Here is a 15795-nt window from a genome sequence, read left to right on the forward strand (position 1 = left end):
GGTGGGGTTGTGTTTGGACTTTGATGCCACATGTGCATGCCAAATTGACATGTGTGGTATATGGTATAGTGTCACATATCCTATGGATCATTTATACGTGGGTAAATTACAGATTGCCACATGTACCCTAGTGGTAGTAACACTTAGCTTCCCAAATATTCATCTGTGGCAAATACCAATTAAAGTGGGCTGTGCCACCCGTGGGCTAGTATGACCCAGCACGATATGGATTGTGCTAAGCAAGCCTGGTCATTGTAGCAACCGGGCCATGTCACGGCCTGACCCATATCCCTAGGTCATGCTAGGCTCGGGTTTTAAGGCACATAAGCTAGCATGGCATGGCACGAGAATGTGGGCTATGATAGCATGACCCATGGCCTAGCATGGCATGTTGGCACGCCCGCATAGTGGCCTGGTACAGCATGACACAAAAATACCCATATAGTTACTTTTGACCAAAATGTTTATTTACAAACTTTTTCTTTATATTAATCACCACCCTAAGTTTTTTCGATTTCTTTTTCAAAATTGTTTTATTTTTCAAATTTATCCTTTGTATCAACCACACACAGGAAAAGTTGCACCTGTAAATTCTTTTTCTTTTTCTTATAAAGTATGAATTGTTTTATCTGTAGGAACCAGCCCCAATAATAACTGCATGGTATTTCAGACATTTTTATATCTTTTCTTAGAAGATTCGAACAGAGAAGGTCTACTTGCAACTGTCATAAAGTTCAAGGGATGTGATTGAAATTATCAAACTTCAGGGGGTATTTAAACAACGTTCAGAAACTTCAAAAAAAGTTATGGTAATTTGCAATTATTTCAGTTCAATTAATTCATTTTTTAGAAATTTTGGTTTTGGTTTTCAGAATTGAAACATGATTAACCAAAATAGCCAAAAAACCGAAACGAAAATTTCATTTTTGACTATGTTGATTTTTCCTCAATTCAATTTGTTCGATTTTTCATTTTACAAATTTGATTAAAAAATTCTATTTATTGGTTCAATTTTAATCAATTTAATAAATCAAATACTCACTCCTGTAAATGAGTATAGCTGGTTTTGTCTACTCTTGGGACCCTTGTTGGGTGAGTTGTGGTTCTTGGATGGTTTTCTTCTGTCGGTCCTATTGTGATGGCTCAGTAGGTTTTTTCCTGGTTCTTAAGCTCAGGTAGGTGGTCTTTTCTATTTTATTTGTATAGCTTTGAGCGTCCGCTTTAATTTTTTATTGTTGGCTGTTACTTTTTGTATATCTCTTTCTCCTTTTAATGCAATTTTTGTTTTGACTAATTGCCTTATTGAAAAAAAAAACATTCTCTATGCATAATTAGGTATGCTTATATGTATGTATGTATAAATCCTTGCTTACATAAGAGAAAACTTTTAATTGGTCAACAGATTGGGAGTATTTTGAATTGTTAATTGGTTAATTCGATTTCCCCAAACTGAGTTCTTATTTGGAGCAACGAAATAACACTTGGGGTCATGTATGTTACAGCGGGCTTCTTTCTTATTTATTGAATCGAAGTTTTGTGACGGGCCAATAGACTTCCAAAAGGGGTTTATGATTGCATGATAGTTAGAGGTGTAAATCGAATCAAGTTGCCCGTGTCCTGGTATGGCTTGGCACAGCTTGATATGGCACAATGACAAATGCACCATGTCAGACCCGGCACAGAGATTCATACAGTGTTGGGCCAGGGGTTCAAAACCTATGGGCCGGCATGACATAGCATGACAGCACGTTGATAGCTTTCGGCAGGAAGTTCTTTTTGTGTGTATGAGATATTAAAGTTGCTATGCTTTGGTTTGGCCGCCTTCTTTGGGTAGTGCTCCATGAAGGTTAATTAATTTGGTAGCCGATGCTGCAGTAAGGTCAGGGTTGATAAAGAGTCTTTTGTCACTCAAAGAACCCTACAAGATACTGATGCACAGAGATGCCTAACATTAAGTGCTCGCGCAATTGATTGAAATTACCTTGATGGTTTTTTAGAAAACACATAAAACAGAAAAATAAAAAAGAATGTAAAACAATAGAAGAAAATAAACAAATTTTAGGGTTGGAGGTGAATTCTAGGGAGTAGACTTAACCAATTCTTTCTTAATTGGTAATTACAAGCGATAGACACTTGAGGAATTTGAAGGTACATACCCAACAAATCACATTCAAAGAGAATACGATCCGAGATGTACTGGTGAATTCTAAATTTTCTTTTCTTTTGAGAAATCCCAACCTCTGGTTAATTCCATTTCACCAATATTTATTCTTATTTGGAAATAATCTTTCTCAAAAAAAAAAAAAGAAAGAAAAAAACTGAATATACAATTGTTAATTAATAAGAAAAAGATAACAATTTGCGGATATTGTCCGTAACAAAGTAGTAAGTAGAGGTAATACAAACATCAATTAGATAAAACCAAACTAGTCACTAAACCCAACAACACTGTTATATAAGAAGCTATAAAGCATACAACAAAGCTGTCCATGTCCATGCCCATGTCCATGTCATCAGGAGCTGTTTGCATAGATGGTGGTGCCTTGGAACTGTTTGTGCAATTATTCTTCTTTAAGGGTTCTCCCCAAAGAAGAGGGTTGCCCTCATAGCTACTTTCTCCGAATGTTGCAAATTGTCCTTTTCTCTCTGGAGTCCTTCCGGATAGGTTGTTATGAGCCACATTGAAATTCGACAAAGAGTTTAGCTCAATCATCTGAGGAGGGATCATTCCTGTCAAATTGTTGTAGGAAAGGTCTAAACTCTCTATTTTTGCCAGATTTGAAATGCTTGGTGGGATTTGCCCATTTAAATAGTTGTGTGACAGTTTCAATGCAAGAATATCACTTAAATCTCCAATTTCAGGTGGGATATTGCCTACTAATTTTTGCAAGAGAGATCAATTCCAGACATGAACTCTTGTAAGTTTCGTACCGGAATTTTGTTGTGAACTCCACTTCTACATCCACCGTGATGTATTCACCACCCAAATCATATTCAGATCCAAATGACATACTTTTATAAGAATATAGCTCATCATATCCGAATACAGTAAGCTCAATTTCTGAATTTCTTCCATTTGAGTTTGATTCTCCTTTAAATGTGATGTTATTTAAGCAAAAAGGTATCACACATGAGAGAGAGTTGAGAGAGAAGTCCATTATGTTGAAAATTTTCAACTGGCATAATTGAACTAGAATTTGACCTTCAAATTGATTCCCTTTCAAAAGCAGGGCATTTAGAGATGAAAGCCCACCAATCCATTCTAGAATTCTACCATTTAAATGGTTATCCCTAATGTCCAATGTCACCAAGGAAGTACTATTTGAGAATGCATTGGTCATTGGTCCTCCCAACCTATTTTTCTGAAGATGAACATGTTCCAAATTTTGTAGGCTAAAGCAAGAAGGAATCGAACCCTGGATATCATTTTCAGAAAGATCCAAATACTTGAGGTATTGTAGTTGACAAAACTCAATTGGAATTGATCATTCAAGATGATTATTACGCATAACAAGAGACTGAAGATTTGATAAATTTCCCAACCATCTAGGTAGTGCACCGGATATGTTGTTATGACTGATATCTAATTCATACAATTGTTGGGAACCATCCAACAAGCTATCTAGAAGGTTTTTGCCAAAGAGATTGTGATCCAGGTATAACAACACCAAGCTAGTTAGGTTTATAATTGTAGGAAGTATTTTTCCATACAAATTATTGTACAATAACTTCAGAAACTCTAAGCTAGAGCATCTCATGATCAAGTGCTGTGGAATTTGACCTGATAAATTATTATTGGAAAGATCTAGAATCCCTAACGATTTCATTTTACCGATTGATGGAGGAATTTTTCCTTCAAAACAATTTTGTGATAACTTTAAGGTTCTCAAATTTGGAAAGATTACACTGATATTTGTTGGGATTGAACCAGAAAAATTATTGTTAGAAAGGATCAAAACAGACAAATTTACACAATGATGAGGAGGAAGAACAAGAGGACCTGTAAAAGGAGTTATTCATTAGATTTAAGCCGCCTAGTTTGGTATTATTTTCTAGCAACCAAATGGGAAATTCCCCACTTAAATTGTTGCTAGAGAGTTGAACTACTCTCAACTCATGCTGGTAGTAGAGGAAACTCGGAAAAGCATCAGTTTCGAATGTGAAACCTAATAATGCAAGAGACTTTAATTGGAAGGATGGAACCTAGGTTGGATAGTCATCGGCCTCAACTATTAACCCTTGTAAGTTTCGTACCGGAATTTTGTTGTGAACTCCACTTCTAGTTCCACCAGGACTTCTTCAAAACCCATATCAGTTTTAGATTGAAAAAGCATACTTTTATATGAATATAACTCACCATAACTGAATGCAGTAAGCTCAATTTCTGAATTTCTTCCATTTGAGTTTGATTCTCTTTTAAATTTGATGTTTTTTAAGCAAGAAGGTATCGAACCTGAGAGAAAGTTGTGAGAGAAGTCCATTATGTTGAGATTTTTCAACTGGCACAATTGAACTGGAGTTTGACCATCAAATTCATTCCCTTTCAAAACCAGGACATTTAGAGATGAAAGCCCACCAATCCATTCTGGAATTCCTCCATTTAATTGGTTATCCCTAATGTCCAATATCACCAAGGAAGTGTTGTTTGAGAATGCATTCGTCATTGGTCCTTCCAACCTATTTTTTTGAAGATGAACATTTTCCAAATTTTGTAGGCTAAAGCAAGAAGGAATCGAGCCCTGGATATCATTTTCAGAGAGATCCAAATACTTGAGGTATTGTAGTTGACAAAACTCAATTGGAATTGATCCTTCAAGATGATTATTACGCATAACAAGAGACTGAAGATCTGATAAATTTCCCAACCATCTAGGTAGTGCACCGGATATGTTGTTATGACTGATATCTAAGGCATACAATTGTTGGGAACCATGCAACAAGCTATCTGGAAGATTTCCGCCAAAGAGATTGTGATCCAGGTATAACAACACCAAGCTAGTTAGATTTGTAATTGTAGGAAGTATTTTTCCATACAAATTATTGTGCGATAACTTAAGAAATGCTAAGCTGGAGTACCCTATGACCAAGTGCTCTGGAATTTGACCTGATAAACTATTATTGGAAAGATCTAGTAACCATAACGATTTCATTTTACCGATTGATGGAGGAATTTTTCCTTCAAAACAATTTTGTGATAACTTTAAGGTATTCAAATTTGGAAAGATTACACCGATATTTGTTGGGATTGAACTAGAGAAGTTATTGTTAGAAAGGATCAAAACAGACAAATTTACACAAGGATGAGGAGGAAGAACAAGAGGGCCTGTAAATGAGTTATTCATTAGATTTAAGCCGCCTAGTTTGGTATTGTTTTCTAGCAACCAAATGGGAAATCCCCCCCTTAAATTGTTGCTAGAGAGTTGAACTACTCTCAACTCATGCTGGTAGTAGAGGAAACTCGGAAAAGCATCAGTTTTGAATGTGAAACCTGATAAGGCAAGAGACTTTAATTGGAAGGATGGAACCCAAGTTGGATAGTCGTCGGCCTCAACTATTAGATCGTTATCTTCATATTCAAATGATTCAAGTTTGGAAAGGTTAGTGAAGGAATGAAATGAAAATGAACTTTGGAAGCGGTTATGTGAAAGAGAAAGGTATTCAAGAGAAGTAAGGCCAGCAATGAAAAATGTGTCAAAGCTTCCTTCAAATTGATTGTGAGAAAGATCCAATGCACGAAGTAATGTCAGGTTTCCCAAACAATGGTTGAGACTACCCACGAAATGGTTGCCACTAAGATCTAACTCCTGGAGGTTCCTTAGTTTGCACAACCCTGCATGGTGATTCAAAGCATATATATGTAAATTAAATAATGATTCTTTTTATAATTAACCGTGTATTATTTAGAGAGGGCGTAAGAAATGACACAAAATAGATCAAAAGATTTATTGGTTTGCCAATAATTAACTTACCTTTATGTGGTAGTTGAGTGCCATTGACTCCATAAGTGTGAGCAATTGATAAGAACTTGAGAGAAATCATTCCCCCCATGTTCTCGATAAATTTGTTGTTGAAAGTAGAATAAGATAAATCTAATAGCTCCAAGTTTCTCAAAGTATCAAACTCTATAAAGCAAAAAAATTGAAAAATATTAATTTAGAAAATATTAGTGGAGGAGGTTTGCATATATATCATTAATGTAAATCCAAAGTTGCATAAGACTATACTATCTCCAAGCAATTATATATTAATGAATCTACAATTAACATACCTTCACTGGTAATTGATCCACTCATCAATGGATTTCCACGGAGATACAATTTCTTAATTACCGGTGCAAGCAGGCCAATATACTGTATAATCGTTGTGTTAAAATTGTTGAAATCTAAATGTATTTCCTCCAACTTGTTGAACCTTTTGAGACCTGAAATAAAAGCAGAAAGCGTCAACGCAAACTACAACCCGAAGTAATCTCTAGTTGTTGAAACGGGCCCCGCCTTACACCAGTTGAGACCATGATAGACGACCATCTGTGTACCGACCAAATCACCACAGCCTTTGGCATGCATCAACTTTGTGTTTGTGATGTGCAACATTATTTTATTTTATAAATATGGATGTATGATGAATATCACACACGTTATGTAATACATACCTTGGATCGGTGGAATCTGATTGAATTTATTCCCACTCAAATCCAACCTTTGCAAAGTTCTCGAGCCCTATTAATTCTTCAAATTATTCATCAAATTTTTTAGTAATATTAACAAAGAAAATTAAAGTTGATTAAGAAATAGATAATCCAACTACTTAGAAATTCGTGAGAGATTTAAAGGCTTATATACCTTGGATTGCTAGAGTGCCGGTGAATTCATTTCCACTCAAATCTAACATTTTTAAATTGTTTAGATCACTTAAACAACAAGCCTAAACCATATATAATGTGTAACGTGAATATCACCCAAATAATGTTGTGGTCTACATATTACCACAACATACCCACAAGTTCTACATCATATAGACTTGAAGTAAAATTGGAGTCTTTTTTGTGTGATGGATAGACTAAGTCCCACGCATGGCCAATAATGTTGTGGTCTCTTTTGTAATTGTAGGAAGTATTTTTCCATACAAATTATTGTGCGATAACTTAAGAAACCCTAATCTGGAGCATCCAATGATCAAGTGCTCTGGAATTTGACCTGATAAATTATTATTGGAAAGATCTAGTAACCATAACGATTTCATTTTACCGATTGATGGAGGAATTTTTCCTTCAAAACAATTTTGTGATAACTTTAAGGTATTCAAATTTGGAAAGATTACACCGATATTTGTTGGGATTGAACCAGAGAAGTTATTGTTAGAAAGGATCAAAACAGACAAATTTACACAAGGATGAAGAGGAAGAACAAGAGGGCCTGTAAAGGAGTTATTCATTAGATTTAAGCTGCCTAGTTTGGTATTGTTTTCTAGCAACCAAATGGGAAATCCCCCCCTTAAATTGTTGCTAGAGAGTTGAACTACTATCAACTCATGCTGGTGGTAGAGGAAACTCGGAAAAGCATCAATTTTGAATGTGAAACTTGATAATGCAAGAGACTTTAATTGGAAGGATAGAACCCAGGTTGGATAGTCGTCGGCTTCAACTATTAGCCCGTTATCTTCACATTCAAATGAGTCAATTTTGGAAAGGTTAGTGAAGGAATGAAATGAAAATGAACCTTTGAAGCGGTTATGTGAAAGAGAAAGGTATTCAAGAAAAGTGAGGCTAGCAATGAATGATGTGTCAAAGCTTCCTTCAAATTGATTGTGAGAAAGATCCAATGCGCAAAGGGATGTCAGGCCTTGGATTGCTTGAACACTGCCATTGAATCCATTCCAACTCAAATCCAACATTTGCAAATTCTCCAGACCGGCAAATTCTGCACATCATCATTAATCATTAATGAAAGTTGAGAGTATAATTACATATAAAGATAATATATGTGCCTCATCTGAATTCAATATACCTTCAGCAGGAAAGTTCCCTTCCAAATTGTTCTCACTGAGAGACAGATTCTTGAGGGATTTGAGGGCACCCAAAGACAGCAGGATGCTGTTGTTGAAAGCATTAAGACTCAAGTCGAGAACCTCCAGCCTCTTTAATCTACCCAACGGTTCCAGCCCTGCAATAAGAATAAATACATCCATCCATCTCGCTCTCAACGGCTGGATATTACTTATGGGCTTGTGTTGACAATCATGGTTTAATTGAAAGACGATTATAAAACAAATTGCAGTTTTCTTAATTAATTAGCAACACCTTCATTGTCTGCCAAACCTCGAAACTCGTTCTCAGATAAGTCAAGATGTTGAAGCTCTTGAAAGGGAGCATTTAAAAGCCAAATTGGTAGATGAACATCATCATCATATGCCCGACTTCTGGTATAACAGAGATAGAGTTGGATGATCCGGCCAGTGGTAAGATTACATTGAACTCTCTCCCAGGAACAACAATCATCATTATCATCGTCCTCAACCCAAGATGGGAGACAGCCGGAAGAAGTATCATCATAATCAGTCCATGGAACAGAAGCCTTGAAAGCTAAAAGAGCCATCTTCTCCTGCTCCAAACATGCCATTGATTCAATGATGATGATGATGAAACTGATGTAGCAGCAGTATAACCATAAGCCATGCCCATAATGTTCTCATCCTCAAAGTCCTTTCGGCAGTCTGTGTCCACGTCTCACAGCAGGCAAGGGCGTGCCTGTCACTCTGGAGACGTGTCATTCACCCGGGCGAGACATACACCGCAACGGCCACCTACGCAGCCCTGGCGGGAGCCCAGTACAAGCTAAAGCTATCTAGACTAAATTAACATCCAGAGAAGAATGGTTGGAAATTTACACACCTTGACAACCAAACATGATTCGTGTAAACATTTAAAAGCAACTGGTTCGAATTTTCATCCATCACAAAACCGGTTCATATTTTAAGTGTAAAATTGAATTTACACCTAAAATAAAACTGATTCATATTTTCTATCAGTGTAAAATTGTATTTACACCTAAAACAAACACAGCCTTAGAGTTTTTCATGTCTTTATGTATTTATTCTATTTTATCCTGGGAATATTTAATTATTGTTACCGTATTATGTCTTCTCCAACAAGGATTGATGATAATGTATACATGAGAAGTCTAGATGCCACCCCATTTCTACACTAATTCCAAATTTTGTAGGTCACCCCAACCATTCGGGATTTCCTACCCACTTTTCCTATCCACTCACTACCTATCGTAAATTGGAGCCACACAACTTTATTATAAATTGAGAGATGTGTGACAGCAATTCACGATGGATAGGGAGTGAGTAGGAAATCTAGGCTCCACCCCGACTGCTTGCTTGTGTTTAAACTTTAAAGTTGAAAATGAAAAATTGAAAGAGAGTAAAGAGAGGGAACAATAGTTACGATGTTAATGAATCTATTAATCAAAGTTTCATATTGAGATGAAATTGTATATAATTTTACTTTTCAGAGTGCAAGCTTGAATTGATTATTTGAGAACACTATGTGACTGTCATCCCTTTAATCGGCATTGCATGATTTTTATGTCTTTGTAGTCTGTAATTATTTGGGGAGCTTGTTTGATTGGACGACTTGACTTCACAATAATAAACCATTCATTTAAAATAATAAAAAAAATTAATCATGTATTAATAAACTAATACGAAAATATAATAAAATAATAAATCATTCATTTAAAATAATAATAAAATATTATTAATGTAATAACAAAATAATAATTAACCATTCAGTGGCCCCGTGCACCAAGTTTTCAAGAAAGAAAAAAATTCATTTTGAATATAATGGGATTTGGGCCTCATGTTGGACATTGAGGTAGATTCATTTCTTAGCACAATGAAGCATCAAATACAAAGGATATTGGAGAAAAGAAGACACTGAAGGAAAGCCATTGTTGCTCCTTGTGGGGGTTTGCTCCAACATTCAATTGTCATATTAGGTACCGAATTGGAATCCTTTTAGGGGCTGTAATCCTTTAAATGTAAAAGAGGTGAAAAACAAAATTTTGGCTCTAAATTAAAGGGGTCAATATTTTAATTACCTTTTTGGGCTTTTATTGGAGCCCTTACCATAACTATATGCAATAGTTGTTTTGGAAAAAAAAAGAATGATAGGTATGGGCCTCATATTTAATTCCTTTTCTTTTAGTTTAATATTGTTGTAGTTATGGGCCTTAAATCTTGAGCATGCTATCCATAACCCTACTGCCACGTCATCAGGAGCTGCCATGTCATCAGATAGATCTCCTTCTACAGATATAACTCTGTCCAGATTGAGATAGAACTCAACTAACTAGATAGAGCCTATCAGATAGAGTTTAAATCTATGATAAAGTTCAATGTTGTCTGGCTATCTCCAACTATTGTTGTACCCAAACTTTACTTCTTCATCTATAAATACATAGGGTTGGAATGGTTCATTAATTCCATTGAACCATTTTCCATTTATTTGTTTTTTCTATTTCCAGTTTTATTTCTTTAACTTGTAAAAAGGTGGGTAGCAAACGGTAAGGATGACTAGAGAAGGATGAACACCCTCAGTTGCTTGCTCCTCATCTTCTCTAGCCCATGTCGAATTGTGGATTTTGGATCAAACAAAGAAGGCAAAGGTGGGAGAGGCATTCAATATTCAATCTCCAAGCCTACTACTCTGAGGGCATTGGAGAGAAGAACGACCATCCCTAATCGCTGCCATTAGACCTGTTCATGGGCCGGGCCGGGCCGGGCTGGGGCTAGGCTTTCACTTCTCATTAAGGAAATATGCTAGGCCTGAGCCCGAGCCCGACCCGACCAACGGGACTATAACTTGGGCCCGAGCCCGGCCCTGATAAAAAGCCCGAAGCCCGAGCCCGAGCCTGAAGCCCAACCTAATAAAAAAACAATTTTCCCTATTCAAATTAGAATTAAAAATTCAGATAGTTTTTTTTCCTATTTAAATGAACAATGGGCCTACAAGATGGTTTTTTTCCCTTTCTTTTATATTTTAAAACACAGTTTTACATTCATAAATAAAAAAATTTATTCAAATGGACATAATAACATTACTCACTTTAAGTCTAATATTAGGTCGGGTCGGGCCAGGACAGGCTCGGGCCGGGCTATTTTGACAAAATCCAAGCCCGGCTCGAATTTATTGTGGGCCGGGCTTTTTGGTATGAATTTAAGCCCGCAGGCCTATAACCACGTTCAAGCCCGTCCGGGGGCCGGGCCGAGCCGAGCCGGCCTGTCGGGCCACCCGGCCCATGAATAGGTTTAACTGCCATAGGTGTCATTTTCAGAGATTGTTATGACCCTCTTCCACTGGTAGACCCGGACAATATTCGCCACACATCTCATCTGTTTGGACCCATTGTTAGTCATCCTTACCAAGAAAGGCCATCGCATGGACGTTAGTGATGTAGAGGTGAGGACGTAGCCGTGGATAAGATAGGGACTTGTGCTCAATTCTCGACTTGGGCAACTAAAGTTGCCTCTTGCCATTAGATTCTGGAATCTTTTCTTCAAAGGTTTGATTAGGAGACTGAGGTTTAATCCTCTATCATTTCATTTCTTTGGATGTATTTGCCTTGTTGATACTTTTGGCATTTGAGAAATCAAGCTGAAAATGCTCTAGGTTGAAACATCATTCAGTATATTTGGATGTGATTGTCATCCCTTTCTCAACCGAAAGCAAGTGGATCAGGATTCCTATATTTCTCCTTGGCGACTTCACTCAGTTGTTGCCAACTCTATGTACCTTCTTCAAATTTAAGTTTTGATCAATTCTTAGATTCCTATATTTCTCTTCTACATGCATGCAATCGAGTAGGAGGAATTGCATTTCTCCGGCCTATGTTTGGTTTGACAGGAAATAAGAAAGGGACAGAAGGAAAGTTGAGGGAAAATTCTCAAAGAAATTTGTTAAAGAAAAAGAATAAAGGTTGCAATTTGTCCGATTAGACGACTTGACTTGGAATCACATGTTTTTTTTTTTTCTTTATTGAACTTTTGTCCTCATGTCCATCCACGTAGAAAATTTGTTTTCCTTGATTTTGCTTCAGCGGGCCCCGTCCACCAAGTTTTCAAGAAAGAAAATTTCATTTTGTGGAATTAACGCTTATTTAGAATCTAGAATTCTAGATAATGAATTTTGAATATAATGGGCTATGGGCCCCATATTGGAATAAAGAAAAAGGTAAAGGAAAGCCCATCCAACTTTTTATAACCACTGTTTGAAAGAGAGAAATATACCTGCTGTGAATTCCTTTTCCTTACCTTAACTGCTTATAGGGGGTGGCGATGCATTCTTTTATTAAATGGAGACCTTACCGTAAAAGCACTTAATTTTTTTTTTGAAAATATATAATGAATATTATTTAATTCCTTTTCTTTTTAGCTTAAATAGTTTAAATGAATATTATTTATGGAGTTGAGATTTAAATTGTTCAAGTAAATTTGAGTCTGAAGGAGTGATTTTGGACCAACTATCGAAAATAACACTCTCTTTGAAGCGGAGCTCACATTTACTGGTTTGCTGCCACGTGCCACCGTGGCACGATGACAAACAATCAACCGTAGTGATAAGGATGATCCATTCGGAACAAACAATCAACCCATTGACCTAGAAAACGATGACAAAAGTGATTACATTTTAGGTTCTTAATTGGCTTAATTTTCTCATCTAGATCGATTAGTTTTGTTTATTAAGTTAGACAATTGACTTCATTTTCTTTATTTATTTAATTTCTTAATTTACTTAATTAATTTTATTAAAGTGGCCCATGCCCATTTATATATATATATATATATGTATGTATGTATTTCTACCCTAACATTCTTATCTAAGGGTTAAATCTATCAACCACTTGAACTATTTGACCTAGATGATCAAACCTCTGACCTAAAACCTTAGTGGTTTCTGTAGAAAAACAATACAAAGTTTATGAAGAACAAGAAAAACAAAGAAATTTTGAAGTTGCAGATTCACCTTTAAACAATTAATAAGAAGGGAAACTTTGATAAATAAATCAATTTCAAAAAAGATATTGAAAGAATTTGGGGTAGCAATTTATATGAAGAGAAAATTTGGAAAATAAACATTTTGGCCAAAAGTAATTAAGTACATACCTTGGACATTTTCATGCCTCTTTTTGGAAGATTCTAAACTTTAGTAGACGTGATTGCAATTACCAAACTTTAGAAGAAGTTTCAGCAACAAGTAGAAAGCTTCAAGGGAAGTTTCAACAATTTATCCTTTAAATTATACAGCAATGTTCAATAGGCCTTAGGAGCCCAATTCTCTTTTTAGTTTCCCATATTGAATTGGCTGATACTAAAGATTGGACTTGGGTGGAGGGCCCGCTCCCAAGTCCCAACACCCTATAAAGAAGGCTCAATTCAGCACTCCCCTTTGAAGCAGAAATTGGGCAGGGGCCGAAAAGTACAGTTGGGGTACTTGCCTCTATTTATTATATTTTGGGAGAATGACGGTTCAACCAGGTTAGAATTTTTAGGCGCAAAGTACAGTTGGGGTAGTTGCTAAGTCAGAATTGATGCCAATTCACAAGGGAGCATTGATATATAAAATGGGGGTTTTTAACATTTTGAATGTTTATAAATCTACAGTAAAATTCAGAAATCTACATTGTGCCTGTCCATACTTTTCCATTATAGTTTTATACTCCATTGTTTTTCTTTTGCATAAAAAATTTAAGAAAAGTTATAATTTTTTCCGGTGTTGTTGAAGTTTCAACATGAATGGGACTAGGATGATGAAAACGTTGTCTTTTTCAAGGATTAAGGATGCATATGTATGACAAACGGCTTGGGTGTTTCAAGGATTAAGGATGCATACGAACGACAAACAGCAGGCACTTTTATAAGCAATGATGAGAAAATTATTGATACTTTATTTTTGGTTATCTTCTTGGCTAATTTCTGCTCATTAAATGTAATTTTCTGTTATTTATAGCTTAAATTAAAATTTAATTTTATTACTTACAGTTTCAAATATAAATTAAATAATTTTTAAAATGAAACTTGAAAGGCTACTTTAGACTATTAAATTTGAAAGGTCACTTTTGATGTTAAAAAATTGACTAGTTAAAAAATAAATTTTATTCATTTTAAAGCAAAATACTTAGAGGATTTTATCAAATTTGAGTCATTACATTAACAATAATTAATTTAATAGTAAATAATTAAAAATAATTAAGAAGAAATTAACAGTAACGATCATGAATGGCAACAGGGCTGGGCAGGGATGGGGAGCCTCTCCCCATGAAAATCCCCATCCCCGTCCCCGCTAACGGGGACAAGGTTATCCCCATCCCTGTTCCCACGGGGATCCCCATCCCTTGTGATTTTTTATAATGTTAACCATTTTTTTGTTTTTATTTTATTTAAAAATTAAAATTAAAATAATTAAAATTTACAGTCCTATTAGAAAAGATTCAACCATATTTTTAAAAATATTAATATATTAGATGTATGTGTACATATATACATATATAACGTATGCATACATATATACATATATTAGTGGGGATCCCACAGGGTGGGGATCGGGGACCTCGTGGGACAAGGAGTGCTCTCCCCATCCCTGCCCCGTCCCCTCTAACGGGGATGAAAATTTCCCCATTCTCGCCCCTACAGGGGGAAAATCATCCTCGTCCCCACCCCATTCGGGGCGGATCCCCACAGGGATCAGGGAAATGGGGAAAATTGCAATCCCTAATAACAATAAAGGGGTTTATGATGGTATAATAGTTAATAATTAGTCATTAAATTAATAATTATTAAGAGTAAAATTATTCTTTAAACTCTAACATAGTTTTCTTAACTAATAGCAAATTAACAATCACTTAAAAATAATTAGCATACTAAACTTAGTAACTCAATTTGATTAATTAAACTAATTTATTGGATTTCTTTAATTACTTTATTTACCTATATTAATTTACTTATTTTCACATAATTGGCTTAATTTACTTAATTATCATAATTTATTTAATTAACTTTAAGCCATCATACACCATTGAAATAATTTGCTTAATTAACCTTATTAAAGTGGCCTTTCCAAATGTTCATATATAATATAAATAATATAATAATATATATTTAATATATACACATACATATATTATTGGGGTTGGAGACCTCAATCCCCATCCCCGATTCCAATCCCAATTGGGGATTCTTATTTATCCCCATCCTCGTTCCTTCCCCACCAAAACAATCCCCATCCCCAATTCGGTAGGGTTGAGGAAGTTGGGTCCCGTCAGGGATGAAGATAATTGCCATCCCTAGATGTTAGCCAAGACAGGGACAAAGACTACTTTAATTGAACAACTATAGCTTGACCACATGGCCACTTGTTCGAATTAGTTACGATGATATCTATATATACTCATCAATAAACTATTCTTTCGTGTAATTCTCCGAATATGTGCTACAAATTTACACATAAAGGGACTAAAGGAAAAATGAAAGAAGAAGTGCTTTGCTCTTTCATTATAGAAGAGGAAAAGAACTGTAATGCCCCCATGATTTGTTCAATTCAGCAATGAAGATTCACTATAAAGCATATACATGAAGGATCAATCTTTGCAATGCCATTCTTATTTCTTTTCTTACACTCCATTATCTTCCAAATAAACACAACATTGTCTTCACCATCTGTTACTAGAAACAAAGCCAAATGTGTTAGATAGTGTATGCCCTTAGATCCAATAAGATTGATGTACATAAACA

At 35.6% G+C, this 15795-nt stretch overlaps 1 protein-coding gene across 1 annotated transcript; it reads right to left on the bottom strand.

Moving 5' to 3' along the window:
• Positions 1-2407: 2407 nt before the first annotated feature.
• Positions 2408-8873, bottom strand: LOC148872431 (uncharacterized). Its single transcript, XM_088970123.1, has 8 exons — positions 8300-8873; positions 7942-8162; positions 6653-6719; positions 6269-6421; positions 5970-6122; positions 4238-5830; positions 3014-3091; positions 2408-2895 (listed from the first exon to the last, which is right to left on the bottom strand). Exons 1-8 carry the CDS (start codon positions 8616-8618, stop codon positions 2408-2410), a joined length of 3072 nt encoding a protein of 1023 aa, XP_088826249.1. The 5' UTR covers positions 8619-8873.
• Between the last annotated feature and the right edge of the window lie 6922 nt (positions 8874-15795).

Source organism: Nelumbo lutea, chromosome 2, assembly GCF_056320005.1.
Source record: "Nelumbo lutea isolate HS-2025 chromosome 2, American lotus-T2T, whole genome shotgun sequence".
Taxonomy (NCBI): domain Eukaryota; kingdom Viridiplantae; phylum Streptophyta; class Magnoliopsida; order Proteales; family Nelumbonaceae; genus Nelumbo; species Nelumbo lutea.

Coding starts and splice junctions, on each gene's coding strand:
- LOC148872431 (XM_088970123.1), bottom strand. CDS start 8,618: ATGGCATGTTTGGAGCAGGAGAAGATGGCTCTTTTAGCTTTCAAGGCT. Junction 6,422..6,652: donor TCAGATTCCACCGATCCAAG/GTATGTATTACA, acceptor CTTTTATTTCAG/GTCTCAAAAGGTTCAACAAG. Junction 6,123..6,268: donor TGGATCAATTACCAGTGAAG/GTATGTTAATTG, acceptor TTTGCTTTATAG/AGTTTGATACTTTGAGAAAC.